Below are 17,495 nucleotides of genomic sequence, written 5' to 3' on the forward strand. Positions count from 1 at the left end.
CATCCCACCTGAACATTCCAATATACAAATATTTTCATAACGACATGGCTGATATTGCTGGTCTCGGAGTATCCATATCTGTACCAGAAGACGTTCCCAAACTATCACAATATTAATATAAAAAATAGTGCTTGGAAGAACATTTTGTTCCCCAAGGAGACATTTGGTGGACATAGCCCCTTTCGTGAATCAGGATGCCCCTTTCTGGAAGTACAGTAGGTACCTGTCGCCTGAGCCTCTCCTCCGAGAGATATAGATCCCACAATGGCAGGGTAAAGAATGAGGTGGGGCGAATCTTGGGCCACTCTGCAAAGCAGGCTGCAGATGCTCTGTCGGATGTAGGCCTCAGGGTGATTTAATCTGGAGAATAACTGAGGAATGATACCTAGCGAGAAAACAGACAGCTTAATCCATCTGATGCCAATATAAATATCTACACTTATAAATGGAAGGCGTTTACTACAGTATGGGATATCTATATTCTCACCTCTCCAGGGCGCAGTGGGGGTGGATGCCAGGCCGTGCTCAAGACCCTCTCTCAATTCCCCAGCGTGCTTTACCAGCAAGCGCAGCAGACGGAGAGTTGCCATGACAATGACATCATCACTGCTCTGTTTGCTGCTCTGGTTGTTCAGGAGCTGCTTAGGATCATCTTCATCTATGGGCACCTGATGATGCCAAGAAATTCATGATCAATTTCTGGTTTAGAAATGTGTCCAATCACAGCATAAATATTGGAGGAATCCTCTGACCTGTCCAGCGTTGAGTTTGAGGAAGGTGAAGTATGCCCTGCATGAGATCCGGTACAGGCTGAAGATTCGATCAACCACTCTCCTCCACACTCCGATCAGCCCGTCAGTCACGGTGTCCTCGACCTCAGACAACCAAGGACAAGCACTCAACAGCTGTCGGCCGATCACATCCACCATGTCGTCCTCCTCGTCCTCTTCATTCTGCAAGGCCATGTCTTCATCCTGCAGGACGGGAACAAAACACGTGAATACATAAAGCAAGTGTGTTTCCACAGTTTCCAAAGCAGCACAAATGTTTTAAACCATGATAAATATAGGAAATGTTTCTTGAGCGCTGAAGACTGGAGTGATGATGCTGAAAATTCAAATTACACTTTAAAATATATTAAACTAGAAAAGTCATTCTGAAAGGTATTGCGTTTAAATAAATGTCCCATTTAAAATAAGATTTGTATCTCCATAGTGTGTAGTGGTACCACAGTTTGACTACCACTGATCTAGATTAATTTGTATAAACTGTGAACTCCATAACCTGAATTCCTGCTGGGCGACACATGGCTTGACCCAAAATGCCGAAAATGGTTTCCTTGTCTTCATCACTGGTGCCTGCTGGGAGTAACTCCTCTATTTCTTTCTTCTCTCCAAGGAGCAGAGGAACCCCCTCACCTTGACTATAAACAAACAAAATAATAATAAATAAAAAAAACAGCAGTATGAACACATCCATTTTTTTCTTTCTACTAATAATATTTTTCATAGTTAAAAATACCTGGCATTGTCCACAACCTTCCTGCCCCATCTGTATGCCCAGCTGGCTAGAGCTGCCCATGATTTCGCAACTTCAGGAGCCTGAGTAGTTGACAGCTGGTACAACTGCCCAAGGACAAAGTCTGGCTCCCCAACGCCAACACTCACTGTAGACAAAACAAACAAACCTTTGTGATGAAAAAGCCAATTAAATAATACTACACACCAACAGTCACACTGTACAACGAAATGCTGTCATCTTATTTGTCCTTAACCATTCATGACGCTAATAAAATAGCCTTAATTTTAAACACAGAAGAGGCGAAAAATCAGGACTTGCGCATTATCTAGAGAGAGAGAGAGAGAAAGAAAGACACACACACGTCCTTGCCCTTGAATGGACATTCACACAAAATGCAGTGTAAAGGGACAGCACACACCTAAAAAAACTGTAGTCTGTCATTAATAATAACAAAACAACAAAATACAGCTTTAACAAAGATGAAACTACAATTTCTACAGTGAACAAAGTGTTTTTACATTTAAGGTTAATTATTAATTTCAACCTGAATACTATTGTTAGACTTTGTTATTTAGTAGCCTATTCATTCACCACTAATCTTGGTCATCTATGTGGGCCCAAAGACAAAGTCTGGTCTGTTTTACCTGTAGTCTCAGTAGTAATGTGTGGCATTCCCTGATCTTCCAGTGGCAGCTCCAAAAGGCCAGAGATGTTTTTGGAGAGAGCTGAGAGGCTAGTAGAGCCAGAGTTCCTCTTCACCACCATTTTAAGTTGTGGAGTCAGATCTTTCCAGTCAGCCAAAAGCCATTTGCACAGAGTGAGCACAGAGCGACATGCCGCACGCTCGCACTTCCCAGAGTGACAGTACGATAGTGCATGAGAGCTCAGCATTTCCATAGCTGTTACGGACTGACCTAAACAGGGAACAGGAAGTGTTTAAACATTCAGACTGCAATGGACCACAAAAAATCAGATGCAAGTCAAAAACACTTACCAGCAGCAAACAGAACCTTAGCCTTCTCGATCTCCAGCTCTGGTCCCCACTTCTCACCAACAGTGCCTTCAAGTGACAGCTGTCTGAAGCTTTGCACAAGGTCCTGACCTTCTGAGTCATCCACTGATGGCTTACTGCACAGGCTCAGCAGACGAGTGGCCAGGGCAATATTACCTTGCTTACGAGCAAACTTCACCGCAGTCAAACAAAGTTCCATCAGATGAGAGTCCACTGGAGCAGAGGAACCTGGAGGAAACATTTAAGAGTTATCAAACCCCCGAAGCAAAACGCAGTCACATACAGGTAAGAAACTGTCACCATAGCGTTTCATTTTTACCATAATACTTTTTAAAGAGTAAAAATAATACGATACAATTTTCAGGGATAAACCCACCCTCACAATAACTATTACACTTTAAACGAGACTTCAAATCCATACGTCATACTTCATTCTTCTACATAAGAGATGGAGATCTTACCTTTGAGCTTTTGGAAGAGCTGCCGCTGGAAAGTGGTGTATCGGAGAGCATGCAGCCATGGCTGAACATCCTGCTGCTTACAGGTGGTCAAAGCTTCACTAAAGAGTGGAATAAGACAGTCCTACAGAAAGAAAAACAACGAACAGGGATTTATTTAAAAGGGAAATTAGCAAGTTAATGTATTTGCAAATTGGTTGTGGCGGCAGCTCAAACCTCTGGGTGCTGGTTACAGAGGGAGTTCTCTAGAGAGTTGGCACAGTGCAGCTGCAGGGTGCTGAGGGTGGGCAAGGAGTCAGACAGGGTGAGAGTGGAGAGACGCAGCGGACCCAGAGAGATGCGACCTGTCTGCTTTAGGTACTTCACCAGGGTGCTGAAAATGAATACCAAAAAGTAGAACTGCCATCAATAAACTTGTAGGAAAACAAAACTTGTAGGAAAACTTACAGCAGATTAATGTACTTACTCAGATGACGGAAGAACCTTCTGGTCCTGTTCGTGATCGATTGCAGTGATGGTTGCCACAGCGCTTCTGAGGAGCTGGACTTCAATGGCCTTCTGGAGTTCTGATGGGTCTGGACTCAACACAGAAGGAAGAAGCCTCTTCAGGTCTGTCAAAACAAAAGACCATTAATTCAAACCGCACCAGAATGTTGAGTGAAGCAGATTATAAAATTTGATTGCGCATGTTCTGACCAATGTAAAACAAATGGATCATGATCAGAAGGTTCATGAATGAATATATATATATATATTTTTTTTCCATAAATTATTTTATGACTTCCTTACAAACAGCAATTTCTAGTCAAAAAAAAAAATATTTGAGCTGAGAATAACTTAAGGAAAATGATGATGATAACAAAAATTCCAAAAAGATTTTTTTTTTTTTTTGCACAAAATTTCCTGGTTTTCTATGACTATGGATAGTATAAGCTGTGATCATACCAATCTTGTCTTTAGTTGTAGAATTGAGAAGGCCATAATCCTCCCCGGGGAGCAGCTCCAGTTGGGCACGGCACTCTGCAAAATCCCCCTCCTCAAACCTGCTCAGAGCTCTAGAGGACAGACCAAAACAATAATTTAAATGAACATCTTGGATACCTACAGTCAGGAGAAGTTAATTCAGAGTCAACAGTTCTGCTGCTTCATACCTGATATAGTTAAAGTCTGTCTTTAGATTGACACTGGAACTGCTGCTGTTCTTTTTGAGGTTCATCATGCTTGCCTGCCACTCCTGCACGGACTCCCAGTCACTCAATGCTACGTAACACGCACAGGCCTTATTAGCCAGGAAGTTCAGCACCTCTGGAGAACACTCACTGGACTTTAACAACACAGTTTTTCTTCCCTCTCCTATTAAAACAGCCAAGAGAGATACAATCAGAAACATCTTAAAATAGATAAGGGGTCAACAACTTTTGATATCAATAAAGATTAGGGATGGGAATCTTTTAGAATCTCCTGATTCGATTCATGATCTAGTAAAAATTACACTGTACAAAAATACATTTCATATCTTTCATTTCTGGATCATAGAGATTCATTTTTATGACCTTATGTTGTATTCATTCATATGGCTCATTCATTTAAAAAGAAAGCAAGTCAGTATCTTCATGAATGGCTCGTTGAATCACTCGCTCAAACGTTTCATTCAAAAACAGATTAATTAAGTAACGAAACACCGCTGTTTGGAGATGTGCAATGGTTCAACTCAAATCGGTAGAAGATATAATTGTGCTTCATATGTGAAACAATTCCCTCCTACCCCTATTAAGTTAATTTATGTAAGGGATTTAGTGTGATTTGTATAAACTCCTCACCACTGGGGGTGTGTTTAGGGCTAGAGGTGTTGGTGCCAGAGAGTTTTAACAGGGAGCGATCAAAGCCTTTAATGGAGCAGTCCATCCCTGTGACAGCACACAGCTGCTCTTGGTACTCTAATGCTGCCTTTTCAAACCTTGGGAACAAAGCAACATCAACATTTGATGAGAACAGAGCGACTAGACAAATTTCTACGGTATAAATTGGGTTAATTATTTTTTTAGAAGACAAAACAGATAAAACTTACTTTCCCTCTGCCTGCAGTGCCACTGAGGCCAGCCAGCCCAGACTCTTGCCAGTGTTGGCCAGACTCCAGGCTGCCAGACCTTGTATGGCCTCAGGACATCTCAGCTCACACAACGCCTCCACCAGCATGGTGATTGGCACCTCCATTTCCGGACCCTACAGGGCAAAACACAGAGCAAATACTATGAATTAAGGCTTTTGGTTATTACAGTCCAAAACGCCAAGAGCCGGTGGCTTACAATGATTGAGACCTCAAAAAGGTAGTGTTGGGAAGATATAGAGTAATAGTTTGAAGTCCGGGACCTTCAACATTTCAGTCATATATAATATATTTGCAAAATTTAAAATGTATTACATAAAGTTAAATGTGTGAAGGACAATGAAACATCTAATAATAAACTTAAGATTGTATTTAATTCATATTTTAATTTGTACACATTTTATTTATTTTGTTATACACTCTGTTAAACAACACTAGTTTAAGTCTTACCTGTGCGCTACTGTTCTTGATCTCAGTGAGGAGGTCAAAGCCATGACGGACCGTGACCGCTGGCTGACCTGAGAGAAGGCCCACTCTCATCAGTGCCAAACGAATTCTGGTTAGCCAGTCCTGGCACGTCTGTCTGTTTGTGTAGAAAAAAGTTCTGATGCCCTATATAAGGAGAGAAAAAAATGAAACAAATAAAAACATGAAAATAAAGCTAGCACTCCACAGTGTTAACATCAAGGCTAGCTGTCTATATGCTAAGGGTGTAGCGGTTCACAAAATTCACAGTTCGGTTCGATACGGCTCAGTGGCTTTTTTTATATATTAAAACTAAATCTATTTTTTTACATTGAACAACGATAGAGTTATACTTAACCCTTAATCTCTGGGGTGTCTTGGCAACATATAAAACGAAAACAGATCATTTAAAAAAAATGATATATATAATTTTGTACGCTAGTAGTTATAAACAAAATAAAACCGAAATAAAATAAACCTTTAAGTTTGCAAGGCTCCAGATTAACATTTGAGGGCAGCAATTTTATTTATAAAGTGGAAATAATAATTCAAAAGCAAAATGATAAAAAAATAAATAAATATCTGGGAGTGGAAATGGCAGCCACCTACTAGTTACAATAGTAATTTAATGTCTTTTTTTATTTTTAAATAAGTTTGACTTTTATAAATGGGGGTAATCTTTGAAGGATGATCAAATAGTTTTAAAGTCCTAGAAAAAGATGTTTGACATACTTGAAAGCATTTTACTATTCCTGACAAACGTCCATGGTTACAGTTAGTGCAACTACGTTAATGTTTCTGATTTGTTAAAGCCTATAACTAGTTAATTATAGGCTTGTAGGTTATTTATAGGTAAATTAAGTTGGTCCAAACTCAAACTATGAGTGATCCTATGTGATCCCTAATATATGCAGAAGACAGACCTTTGGTGGTGCAGTGAGAGCACTGGCACAGCCTTCATAAGCATTGTACATGAGTTTCTCCAGGTTCTCTAGGAACTGCAGAAGTAGAGCCAGGCGGAGCTGATTGGTGTGGTGACCCTCATCACTCTCTCCTCCACTCCAGTGACTCAACTCCTGCTCTGTGTTCAGACTGTGAGCCGCCAGGCTACGGATCATACCTACACCAGCACAGGGGACAAAATGTTGATTTTTACAAGACACACAACACAGTTTATGAGTTTAAGTTCAGTAAGGCTTGAAAGAAATTACTACTATTATTTCAGCAAGGTCAACAAATTATAAGTGACTGGTCATTACACTCATTGCAATTAAAACCACATTTACATGGAATTGAGTGATGAGCACAGTCTTCAAAACATACAGTCATACAGATTATGACTGACGTATGGTGAGTGAATAGAGTCAGAATTTCAACAAGATGAACTATTCCTTTAGGAATTTGTATGAATTAATCCCAAAACCAGTCCAAGATTTATTAAAGTTCACTAACCCTCTATGGTCTGGAAAGTATCCTGGGCTCGTCCCAGAGGGGTACGGAGTTTAGAGAGAACAGTGAACTGTGCGGCCTCCCACACCGCCCACTGCCACAGCACTGCTTCAGTCTTCAGCAGGGCACGAGGCACCATGGCAGAGTCTTTCTTCTCCAGCCGCTGACAGCTGTGGTACAGTCTCTCCAACCAGGGCTCCTTGCTGCGAATTAAAGGATGAATATTTATTAAACAATTCAGAATAAGATGACTCCCAGCACCTGCATAAACTGATTTTATTTTAGCTGTGAATCATCTTACAGAGTTTTGTTCCAGTAACAAATATTTTCAAATTAACAAACATGTACCCAATGTTCTCAAAAAGGTGAGAATAAAGAAATGAAATCATGCCATCAGTGGCTATAGATCCTGGCTGCCTACTCACCCTCCACGGTGGACCGTTCCATACAGAATAAACCCAATGAGGTCAGAGAAGTCTTGTGGGTGGAACGTGTTGCTAGGCACTTTGCTCATGTGTCGGCGGATGGCCAGAGAAATCTCCTTAATCTCAGAGTGACTACGGGCACTGCTGGGAGACAAGCTGACAATTACCATCACATCAACTACTGCTGGAGATAAAACTACAAGGTAAGTTTTATTTCTCCACCCCCAGGTTTCTACTGTGTGGATTTGAGGCAGATGAAAAGAAGTCTGGCGAACCTCAAGCCGATGTGCATGGGAACAGATCGAAGCAATTTCCCAAAGGCCTGCCGGACTCGGACTGCTGAGTGGACAAGCTGCACTCGGCACACGTCCACACACCTGCACAGAAAGAGGGGACAGAACCAGTGCTGATCAGACAAGAGCAGCAGGAAAAGTTGCAGCACTAATGAATGTTCCTGCAGGAAGACAGTGCAGAGAATGTGTGATTACCTCTGGAGAAGCTCTGTGGTCAAGGAAGACGACAGAACCTGGAGACTGTTACATGCTTGAAGACAAATGGTGGGGTCTTCATTCAAGGCTACACAGAGGAATAGCAACATGGAAATGTACATTCAATTGGTCACCGGATTATTTTTTTTCTTAAAACATTATTTGTTTAACCCCCCCACACTGCCCACTGTTAATAATAGTTTTGTTTACCCATTGTTTTGCCTCTGTGAAATCAAAATGCAGAATTAATAATAGGGATATTAACTCACAATTTGCCAGTAACCCTTTGCAGAATTTGAGGAAGGATGGGAGTGAGAACAGAGGGGAGTAAGTTTCAGATTTCTTCATCATCAAAGACACCTCTAAAGACCAGGTGAGTAACAGCCGCCTAAAATGGGTGGTAAAAAAAGACAAATAATAATTATGGTCTTATGGTAATTCAAGGAAATTACATAGAGTGGGGTCCAAGACCATACTTAAAAATCTAATTAAAAGTTTAAGGAATCAGAAAAACATCATAATACCAAGTAAAATGAATAAGAAATACGCTAGCTCAAGGAGATTAAGGACAATTCATCCCAAATACACAGACATTTTCCAAATTGTGTAAAGGTTCTCACTGAAATTATGATTTAAAACAAAATTAAGAAAACTACTTTTTTTTTAATGAATTTAAATATATAAAATACTTCCATTTAGCATTTTTGGACCCCACTGTATATTCTTAAATTTTCTTACAATTCTAAACTGGAAAATGCCATATGCAGACAAGGAATTCCATTTTCTTTTTAAAATAATTGAAATGAAAAGAAAGGTGCAATTCACTGAACAAGTTATTATAACAGCTGTGAGAGCCATTGGTTCAGATAAATTAATCACAACAAGGCTCATTATAGCCAGGCAGTGTGAGCTCTGTACCTCGCCTCAGGGTTGAGATGATCCTTACTGAGCAGCATACCCAGCAAATTAAGGAGTGTGCTGAAATGCCTTTTGGTTGCCGTGGTAACTGTGCTGATGACAGCACCATCGAAAAGGGATGGAGACGAGGAGCTCAGGCTGCTTGAGATGAAGTGATCATGTCTTGGGAGAAATATAGAGAGAAAGGGAACAGTCTATCAGTAATCACGACTGCAGTGAGGGGGGGATACACTTACAATCTATGATGCAACCATGTAACATTGCATAATTCATGAAACCACACTACCACTTGCTTAACACTTCTTGACCAATAAATTTGTGATTATTAATTAAGGGTTTTTAAAAAAATATTTTCAATTCAGATTGATTTACTTGTGAACTAACTTGTGATGTATGGTGTAAAAAAAAAAAAAAAAAACGAAAATCGATCTGGAATCAGATACTTTTAATTAGTGCTTATCCAATGGCAAATTATGACTCCATTAGCGTCTATTTCGTGTACACAACGTGAATAAGCTACAATTTAAACATGTCAGCTGTGTGGACACTAGCTCTGAGTCTGGATTGACAATATTAATAATAACCTCCAGAAACAAAGCTTTTATTAACATTTAAATGTTTATGTTTCACCAACAAACTGGAGTAGAAACAATTATATCCATAAAATTTTGATACAAAAACTGCCTTATGTGCAATTTAAATATTTTTACAACTCAGTTTTGTCGTTTAGACTTTATTATTAAATAGGTTGGAACAATTAATAGATTATTTATTTTCAGTTTTCAGCCAAGTGCCATCTGTATTTGTTTCGGTTTAGAATTTTAATTTCGGTGCACCCCTAGTAACAGATCTCACAAGAGGTCTTTAAAGACACAGACTGCACCAGGTTTATTAGGCTGCTGTCACTATATTATGTCTTGGAAATCAGCTGCATCAAAAGTCAAAGAATAAATATGTTTGATATAAATGTTTGACAATGTTTTTACCATACAGAAATCAAAACGTAGAAACGGAATAGGTAAAATTCAAACAATACCCAACCCCCATTAACGAAACAATAGAAATACACTTCCGATCAAGAGTTTGGGGTCGATTTGTTTTATATTAAAGATTTATGTTTTTTAAAATTCGTTTATTTTAAGCATTTATTTGATTTAAATAAATTCAGTAAGAAAAGTAATATTGTAAAATATTGCAAAGAACATAATGGAAATCATTGGTAACAATATCTAAGTCTTAGTGATCAATTTTATGCATCATTGCTGGATGAAATTGATTTCTAAAAATATATATATATATATATATATATATATATATATATATATATATATACACGTTATTATCTAATAAGAATGTATAGTCATGACTCGTAAATTTTCATGTGTGGAAACCATGACTGTGAGAACACTGTACATTTTTCAGGATCATCTAGATGTTGCATTGTTACCTGGTGCAGTGAGAGTAGAGAGTGTAGAGCACTGCATACTGGACAGCAGGGTGATGAAATGCCAAATCAGAGTGAACTACAATCATATTCTGACTGAGCAGGGCAAACACAGTAGGTGACAAAGCCCACATCTGTAACACAAAATATAAGTGCCATTACTCTTTATTTTACACATTTGCTTGTATGGCTGCAAAAACTGCTTTCCCAGAACTGATAATAATGGTGTCAAAGTTACAGACAGCCTCTCAAATCAGAACTGATAATAATGGACTGTTTAAGAAAAACAGTTTGAATTCATGCTGACCCCGATGAGGGAGTTCTTGGTGTTGCCAATGGTGGTGAGAGCACTGAGGTTGAAGATGAGGATAAACTCTGCTCTCTCTGAGCTGAACTGCAGCTGGCTGAAAGCAGGATGTTGTATGTGAGGACAGGCAGCAGACAAACCCAGAGGGCTCAGCAAACTGTTTAGCGCACAGCCCATCTCGCCCAGGACCAGTTTATATGCTGCCTCCAAGATAGGGATGTTTTTCAGGCTCAGCACAGCATGATACACTCCATGGGCTGCTGCCATCACCTGTGACACATACCCCATTTAAAATGCGTTAACTCAATGCAGTTTGACGAATTTAAACAACCGTATACAACTGATCCTACCTCTCTCTCTCTGTGGAAGCGCAGCTCTAATAGTTGAGAATTTGGGGCCAACAACTTTTCCACAAAAGCAGCTGGGAGTTTGGTGTTTATCTGGTCAACAATCTACAACCACCCAAACAAAAATGTATTAAATGTGCGATAATTTTAAAATCACTGCAAAAAAACAACAACTGGAGAGGCACCAAAGTGTGGCCAGTGAACAATATTTACATGAAGCCCATCATCAATTCTATCGATTATTGGATTAATCGAGTCAAGTCCTACCAGAGTAAGTAGTGTGAGGACGGACATGCTGTATTCTGGTCCGCAGCACTGGCAGCTGTCCAGCTGGTCTAGGCCATAAGTGATTACAGCATCAATCAGCAGGCTGCCCAAGTCCACGCTCACCAGCAGGACAGACACACACTCGTTTCCTGCTGTCAGCACCGCCTCAGAGAAGAACACCTGCTTGGCTGTGGTGACACAAGCCAAAACACGGTTCAAAACCTGTGAGCGAGAAAACAAACAATTTACATCAGATCAGTAAAGGATTGTGCGTGTACTCTCAACATGTTCAAAATCGCTTATTTTCAAATGACAGCAATTTATCTTAGATGATCTATTTGTATTGTAGTAACACAGATAACTGAAACGCAGTTAATGCGTGTTGAACACTAACATCAGTGACATATGCTTCTGTGATAGGAGGCCCTCGGATGGGGTTGAATCGTTCTCCGATACTGTGCACAACAGTGCTAAAAACTCTCAACAGGGCTGCCAGTTTTGGCAGGGATACTGTGGGAGGGGGAATGTCCTCATCTCCTGATTCTCCAGATACAACATGACTCAAATCCTATGAAGAAAAAAGTATTAGAACGTCAGACATTTCATAATTAATGGACATTGGAAACCAATCGAATTTACTTTACCTCCGCATATGCCTCCATATCTTCCAAAAACTGACCCAAAAGTGTGGTTGAGAAGGCCAAATCTGCCACCCAAAACTGCTCCAGACTCTGTAACCAGCCTAGAAAGATAAATAGAGACAGGTTAGTCAGGTTATTTCCCAAAAAGGGGAAATGAAACTAAATATAAAAGAAATCTTACCAGACACCTGCTGAGTAAGAGACTGCTTCTGTGTGTGATCTATATGCCAACCTACTAGGATATCCACCGTGTCCTGGAAAACAAAAACAGACGTTCATTTACAAATCCGTTCCTTTCATATTTTAGGACTAAAGTTAAGACTGCTTGTCCTTCTTACTCTGAAGTTGGTGCTGAATATGTGTGGATAACAACGGGCCACCAGCAAAATACACTTTACACTTTGGCACAACAGTTCCGGTGTGTCCAAGTTCTCCAAGATTGACTGAAGGCTGCTCATCACCAGCTGAATGACAAAATGGTAAAACTTTTCAGTCACAGAAATAGATTATAAGTGTAATAGAGGAAGGGAAAAAAGCTGAATAAATACCTGCATTACAGCAGAAAAAGCCTTCTTCTCCCCTGCTGTTTCAAGTGCTTTGTGCACTGCCACCAGGTACAGCAGCTTCACCTCATCCTTTGTGGACACACTGAGCTTGAGGAACATCCACTTGAAGATTCTCTCAGCTTCATAACTGAGGGCGCCACAGAGCAATCCCAGACAGCACGCAGCCTCTTGCCTGAGCTCTTGCAGGAGCTTACTACTGTAAGGCCAAACAGAAATGCACAGAATCTTGTGATAAGGTATAGTAGGGGGTTGTTTTTCAATATTGTCTAGCTGACTGTACACTATACTGCAATACCCCAAGTCTAAATTATTTTATTATCTGCCAAACCCAGTGCAAGAGATTGGCTGCTAGGGACAATAGCAAAATATCAATTTTATCGATAAGTCAACAAAATATCATGCAGCAGAAAGCCGTGAAGAATGAAGAGAAATGAGAATCAAGTATGTCCTGGCTGTAGTAATGGCCAGCTAAATGCTTTATGACTAGGATTCAGCATGGTGTTCATTACACTTCGTGAACAATGAAGTGCTAAATATACCCTCAAGAGAGTGAATTCGAAATACCCTCCTCCCCCCATATTGTTAAAAATAGGCTGTGCAGTCGAACCTTTCATTCAAAATGTCATTCAGGGTGCTCAAAATGGAATCCAACTGTTTCACTAGGACCTGTAATGCATGGATACAAACAATTCAGATTAAAAACGGTTTCATTCCAGGTACAAATCTAAATCCATTTGTGGATGTCAGCTCAGATCATACCACTTTATTTTCCGAGTGCACAATGAACTCCCTCATTTGTTTCACAGTGGCTAGTCTGCGTTCTCGGTCATCTTCCCGTGATGCTCTCCGCAGAAGATTGGCCAGACGAGACTCCTCAGAGTGAGCCAACGGTCGGTCTGGAACATAACATAAGAATGTGAATGACGCTAGTTAAATTCATAAGCCTTAGTTAATCTGCAAGCAATGTATGAGCACTGAGAGGTGAACATACCCTGTGATTTCCTCATGTCCTTTGTAGCTAAAGCACGGTTTCCATGCTGAAAAGTGGTTAAATCTGAAGTCACATCATTGATTCTCAACTCTTGCCCCAGCGACTTCCTACCATAAGAATTTTCTGAGAGGCCTCCATCAGCATCATATTCCCCTAGAAAGCAAGCATACTGTCAGTTCCCTTTACTGAAAGCATAGCATTTGTTAAAATGTATGGTGTTTGAGTGACATTACTACAACAACTATATATATATACACATCATAAAACTTAAAGTTACAACAAATAGTAGCCCAGGCTTTTATTTTCCCAAATCGTCGAACTGCACCTGCTTGTATTTGAGACAGGAGTCTATATGAGACATAATCTAGTGTTGAGATGTTGTTCATTGAGTATATGGGCCTAGAGTCTCTAATCTCTAAAAATCTCCAAATGCTCCATGTGAAACTACGGTCTTTCGACGTTGTACTACCGTGTCAATTGATTTTGATTAATATTTGCGAAGGAGAGACCAAGACAGCGCTCGTGTCGTTTAAAGACGTGAGAGTGTGCGCGCATTTGTATCAAATGAAAATACAGAATTATTTTAGACGAATATTCCTTATTCTGACTAGATATTTTTAAAATAATATTGGACACTTCTTACTGGTCAAGTTACAGAAGTCATTTGGCATTGTCAGGATCCAAATATATTCCCTCATTGCATTATTATACATTATAACCAACATTATATTTAGTAGTTTAATGTAGCACTGACACTAAAACACCAATAATTTTTATTTTGGGGAACTTTTCATGATACATATTGTTGCATTTTTGTATTTGCGATATCTTGTTACACCCCCTATGCATTTATGTTAGATATTTTCTTTTTTTGGGTTAATAAAAATAAGAACAATGCAAACAAACAACAGGAAAAATATATTGATACTATACAGAATAGATAAATCTCTATCCACAGACAATTTATTTCATCACCACAACATCGTCGCACTGCCTAAAAAAAGATAAAAATCTAATTTAAGTAAATATGGACTTATTTGCACAAGGAAACTCTGGGAACTTCCAAAAAAGAAAGAAAAACAATTGCTGAGGTTACTTTCTCTTTTCATTTCTTAAACAGAAACCTTAACCAGGGAAAGACACAAAAGATGAATCAAACTCTCAGATACTGGACTTGCAGAATACAATTGATGTTGAAAACCAAAATAATGCAGGTGAAAAACACTGGGGGCATGTAATCCAGCTGAGCTGATTAAATTCAGGCTAAACAAAGTGCCAGATGAAGCACACACCTCCTTCTTCGAATATGTCTGTGGCATTGAAGGCATCATTGTGCAGTCGTGGGGTGCCAGGCTGGTCAGAGGGCAGAATGTTGAAAAGAACTTCTGAACCGTGATCTCTTGTGACACTGCACTTCATACCGTCCTGGCTGGCAGACAGACTGTTTCCTCTGAAAAGCATTCATACCATCAGTCACTTCACAGACTAAACTTTGTGTATTTGCAGTGCTGAGCTTTGTAGGCAATAACAGACATATCTACTGAGCGTGTGAATGTGATTGGTTTCTGACTAACGAAGACGCATCTGATCGGCCACTCAAGATTTGATCAGCGCAAGTTCTGCACACTCACAAATACTTTCATTATAATACAAAGTATGAAAAAATGTCAATAAGAGATTCATTCCACAGTGTGGACAGTTACATTAATTAAAACGAGAGTCTTTGCAAGAGTGCAGCTTGGTGTTCCTCCCGTTAAACTGAAAGAAATGTCAGCTTCAGTGATTTTTGCTTGCTTTTTGTAGCCTCATAATATAGCCAACATTTTTCATGCTTCTCTAACTACACATTGCAAAGTTTCTGGATTGACAACCTCAATGACAGTGATAACCATACCATAGTAATGAATAGAACAAAACAACATGATACTGTATGTCAACTGATGTGTGCATAAAGTCTTGGAGCATAAATGCAATATAATAGACCTGCCACTTTTTCTATACTTTGTGTTGTTTATATTATTACTTCAGTCACTCAGTGACTTTTAATATACACATTATATACATATTTTTAAGTATAAAATAGTTTGAATAAATTGAATAAATACCTGCATTACAGCAGAAAAAGCCTTGCTTTTAAGCACTTTGTTTTAAGATCTGCCCTGATAGTGATTGTTTTAATTCATGAAATAATAGGACAAGTTAACAATACAAACTTTCACTTGCATTTGAAGTTATACACGTTTCTTCTGTGAAGCACAAAATGTTAAATTGCATCAGTCCACTTCACGAAATTAACAGATCATTTAGGTTTAGCTAACTAGATCAGTAATGATCCACTGAAAAGATCAATAAAAATAATTAATTAACATTTTTCCCTCCCATTTTGGAACTTGAATGAAATTACATTTGGGGCTATCACTGTGGTGTGGCTGAAACAAAAGAAATAATCATAATTTGTGTTCCAAAATGATCATGCAAGTTTCAAACACGTCCATGGAAGTGAATGAGCAGATGACTGAACCGTCCTTTTTGGGTGAACAATTCCTTTAATAATCAATAAAAATTTACTAACAATATGATTTTAACATTTTATAAAAATGTAATGTTGACTATTTGCAGCAGCTGCCAAACACGTAACTTAATGAAAAACGAAACCTTTTTACTATGGCAAGAAGTAAGGCAATTTAGCAACAGTACTCACAATTTGAACCACCCATTTGATAAAGACACAAAGCAAAATTAATAAATCTTCCATACTATTCATAAAATTGCATCCAGGACTTGTGGTCAAGACAATTTGTCATTTGACAGTCCAGTTGAGATTTCATTTTTCCACATGAATGATGCAAAACAACTACAACAAACTGTGAATGAAGTTTCAAATTAAATACACCAACTCGTGTTTTTAAATGTTCATATCGTGACTGGACACTGACTATTTTAATTTAAGACAAGCTGAAGACTGAACTAAAACAATTAACCAGTTTAAGCTCAAAGTTCAATACACTCACTGCCAATTTATTAGCTTTCCAGATTTACAAAAGGTAAGGTAACGTTACACAGAATTGAGTCCACACTTCAGTCGGATTGACAGATTTAAAATAAGCAAATATCCAACTTAAAACAGTTTAATGTAAACTTTCAAGGTTATACACTTGAAATCAGCTGCACAGTCACAGTCAGGGATATAAAAAAATAAAAGGTTAGTAAAGTGGCACGAGAAGTTGAAAAGGCGGTAGTGCTAAACAAGTAACGTACGAGACGAAAATGATCCCATATTTATACCAATATACCTCCTACAACATAAATCTCAGGTTACTTGGTAACTTAATTGAACAAATACCACCGTCATATAGCGTGTGGCTATACAAACGTGTCATACAAGACGCGTGTTTCCTCACACGAACCACAAATGAAAGCCACGACACTCTGGGAACATCAGCTTGTCCATCGAAAACACAAATCCCCGCCGTTATATTTATGCTCATTTATAATTTATGCTCCGTCTACAAACCAATGCTGGCAAACAAACACTAACATGATACATATCGCCAGTGTTCACCGATTGTTTGTGAGTTAGCTTATGCTAACATCTGCTAACCAACCTGAAAATTCGAGCATGAGCGTTTGACATTTAACGGTTTAGCTGTGAGGCGTTGTTTTCCCCCACAGACTAGAGCTAAACGATAGTATCATGAGATGTGAAGTGAGATGAATGCTTAGAAAACTCCCCTCACGTGGGGAGAGAGGCTACTGTGTTTGATAAAGGGGCGAACGAAAGCAAGGCCTAGCTGAAGCTTCGGGCTGTAGTGCGAGCGCTCGGCCGTGTGGTGTGCTACTGACCTGGGCTGCCAGTCATTCCAGTTTCGCTGCAGTTTGTGGGCGCTGCTCAGCCGAGACCCGAGGGCTTTGCGGCTCATTACCTTTCCGAAGACAGCATGACCCGTCTAACACGGGAAGAGTCCGCAAACAAATCCTGATTTCACCGTTCACTTTATGTCCATGCACAGGTTTGAAATGCATTGAGCGTGTTTGAAACTGAGAGGCAGCGGCCTGACCCTCCCATCTATTTCTCTACACTTTCCTTTA

The 17,495-nt window shown here is 39.4% G+C and overlaps 1 protein-coding gene across 2 annotated transcripts in view; it reads right to left on the minus strand.

The window, feature by feature from the left end:
- Positions 1–17,495, minus strand: part of smg1 (SMG1 nonsense mediated mRNA decay associated PI3K related kinase) — a 33,380-nt gene extending 15,885 nt beyond the window's left edge. Inside the window, exons 1-36 of one of the 2 annotated variants that reach the window (XM_039687754.2) lie at positions 17,250–17,495; positions 14,699–14,856; positions 13,407–13,559; positions 13,175–13,311; positions 13,023–13,081; positions 12,398–12,611; positions 12,188–12,313; positions 12,031–12,103; positions 11,853–11,950; positions 11,603–11,776; positions 11,209–11,430; positions 10,945–11,046; positions 10,595–10,864; positions 10,291–10,421; positions 8,844–9,005; positions 8,195–8,313; positions 7,926–8,013; positions 7,713–7,814; positions 7,438–7,578; positions 7,016–7,215; positions 6,487–6,683; positions 5,549–5,710; positions 5,060–5,214; positions 4,812–4,948; positions 4,143–4,344; positions 3,937–4,046; positions 3,458–3,602; positions 3,208–3,364; positions 2,995–3,115; positions 2,516–2,761; positions 2,166–2,435; positions 1,522–1,666; positions 1,285–1,423; positions 753–974; positions 488–668; positions 224–385 (exon numbers count right to left, since the gene is read on the minus strand). In XM_039687754.2, the coding sequence (XP_039543688.2) occupies positions 224–385; positions 488–668; positions 753–974; positions 1,285–1,423; positions 1,522–1,666; positions 2,166–2,435; positions 2,516–2,761; positions 2,995–3,115; positions 3,208–3,364; positions 3,458–3,602; positions 3,937–4,046; positions 4,143–4,344; positions 4,812–4,948; positions 5,060–5,214; positions 5,549–5,710; positions 6,487–6,683; positions 7,016–7,215; positions 7,438–7,578; positions 7,713–7,814; positions 7,926–8,013; positions 8,195–8,313; positions 8,844–9,005; positions 10,291–10,421; positions 10,595–10,864; positions 10,945–11,046; positions 11,209–11,430; positions 11,603–11,776; positions 11,853–11,950; positions 12,031–12,103; positions 12,188–12,313; positions 12,398–12,611; positions 13,023–13,081; positions 13,175–13,311; positions 13,407–13,559; positions 14,699–14,856; positions 17,250–17,326 (5,557 nt within the window). In that variant the 5' untranslated portion in view covers positions 17,327–17,495. Of the gene's footprint in view, positions 1–223; positions 386–487; positions 669–752; positions 975–1,284; positions 1,424–1,521; positions 1,667–2,165; positions 2,436–2,515; positions 2,762–2,994; positions 3,116–3,207; positions 3,365–3,457; positions 3,603–3,936; positions 4,047–4,142; positions 4,345–4,811; positions 4,949–5,059; positions 5,215–5,548; positions 5,711–6,486; positions 6,684–7,015; positions 7,216–7,437; positions 7,582–7,712; positions 7,815–7,925; positions 8,014–8,194; positions 8,314–8,843; positions 9,006–10,290; positions 10,422–10,594; positions 10,865–10,944; positions 11,047–11,208; positions 11,431–11,602; positions 11,777–11,852; positions 11,951–12,030; positions 12,104–12,187; positions 12,314–12,397; positions 12,612–13,022; positions 13,082–13,174; positions 13,312–13,406; positions 13,560–14,698; positions 14,857–17,249 lie in introns of both variants that reach the window. The other variant, XM_039687753.2, reaches the window with a different exon arrangement.

This window comes from Pimephales promelas, chromosome 3 (genome assembly GCF_988280905.1).
Source record: "Pimephales promelas chromosome 3, fPimPro1.hap1.1, whole genome shotgun sequence".
Classification (NCBI taxonomy): Eukaryota; Metazoa; Chordata; class Actinopteri; order Cypriniformes; family Leuciscidae; genus Pimephales; species Pimephales promelas.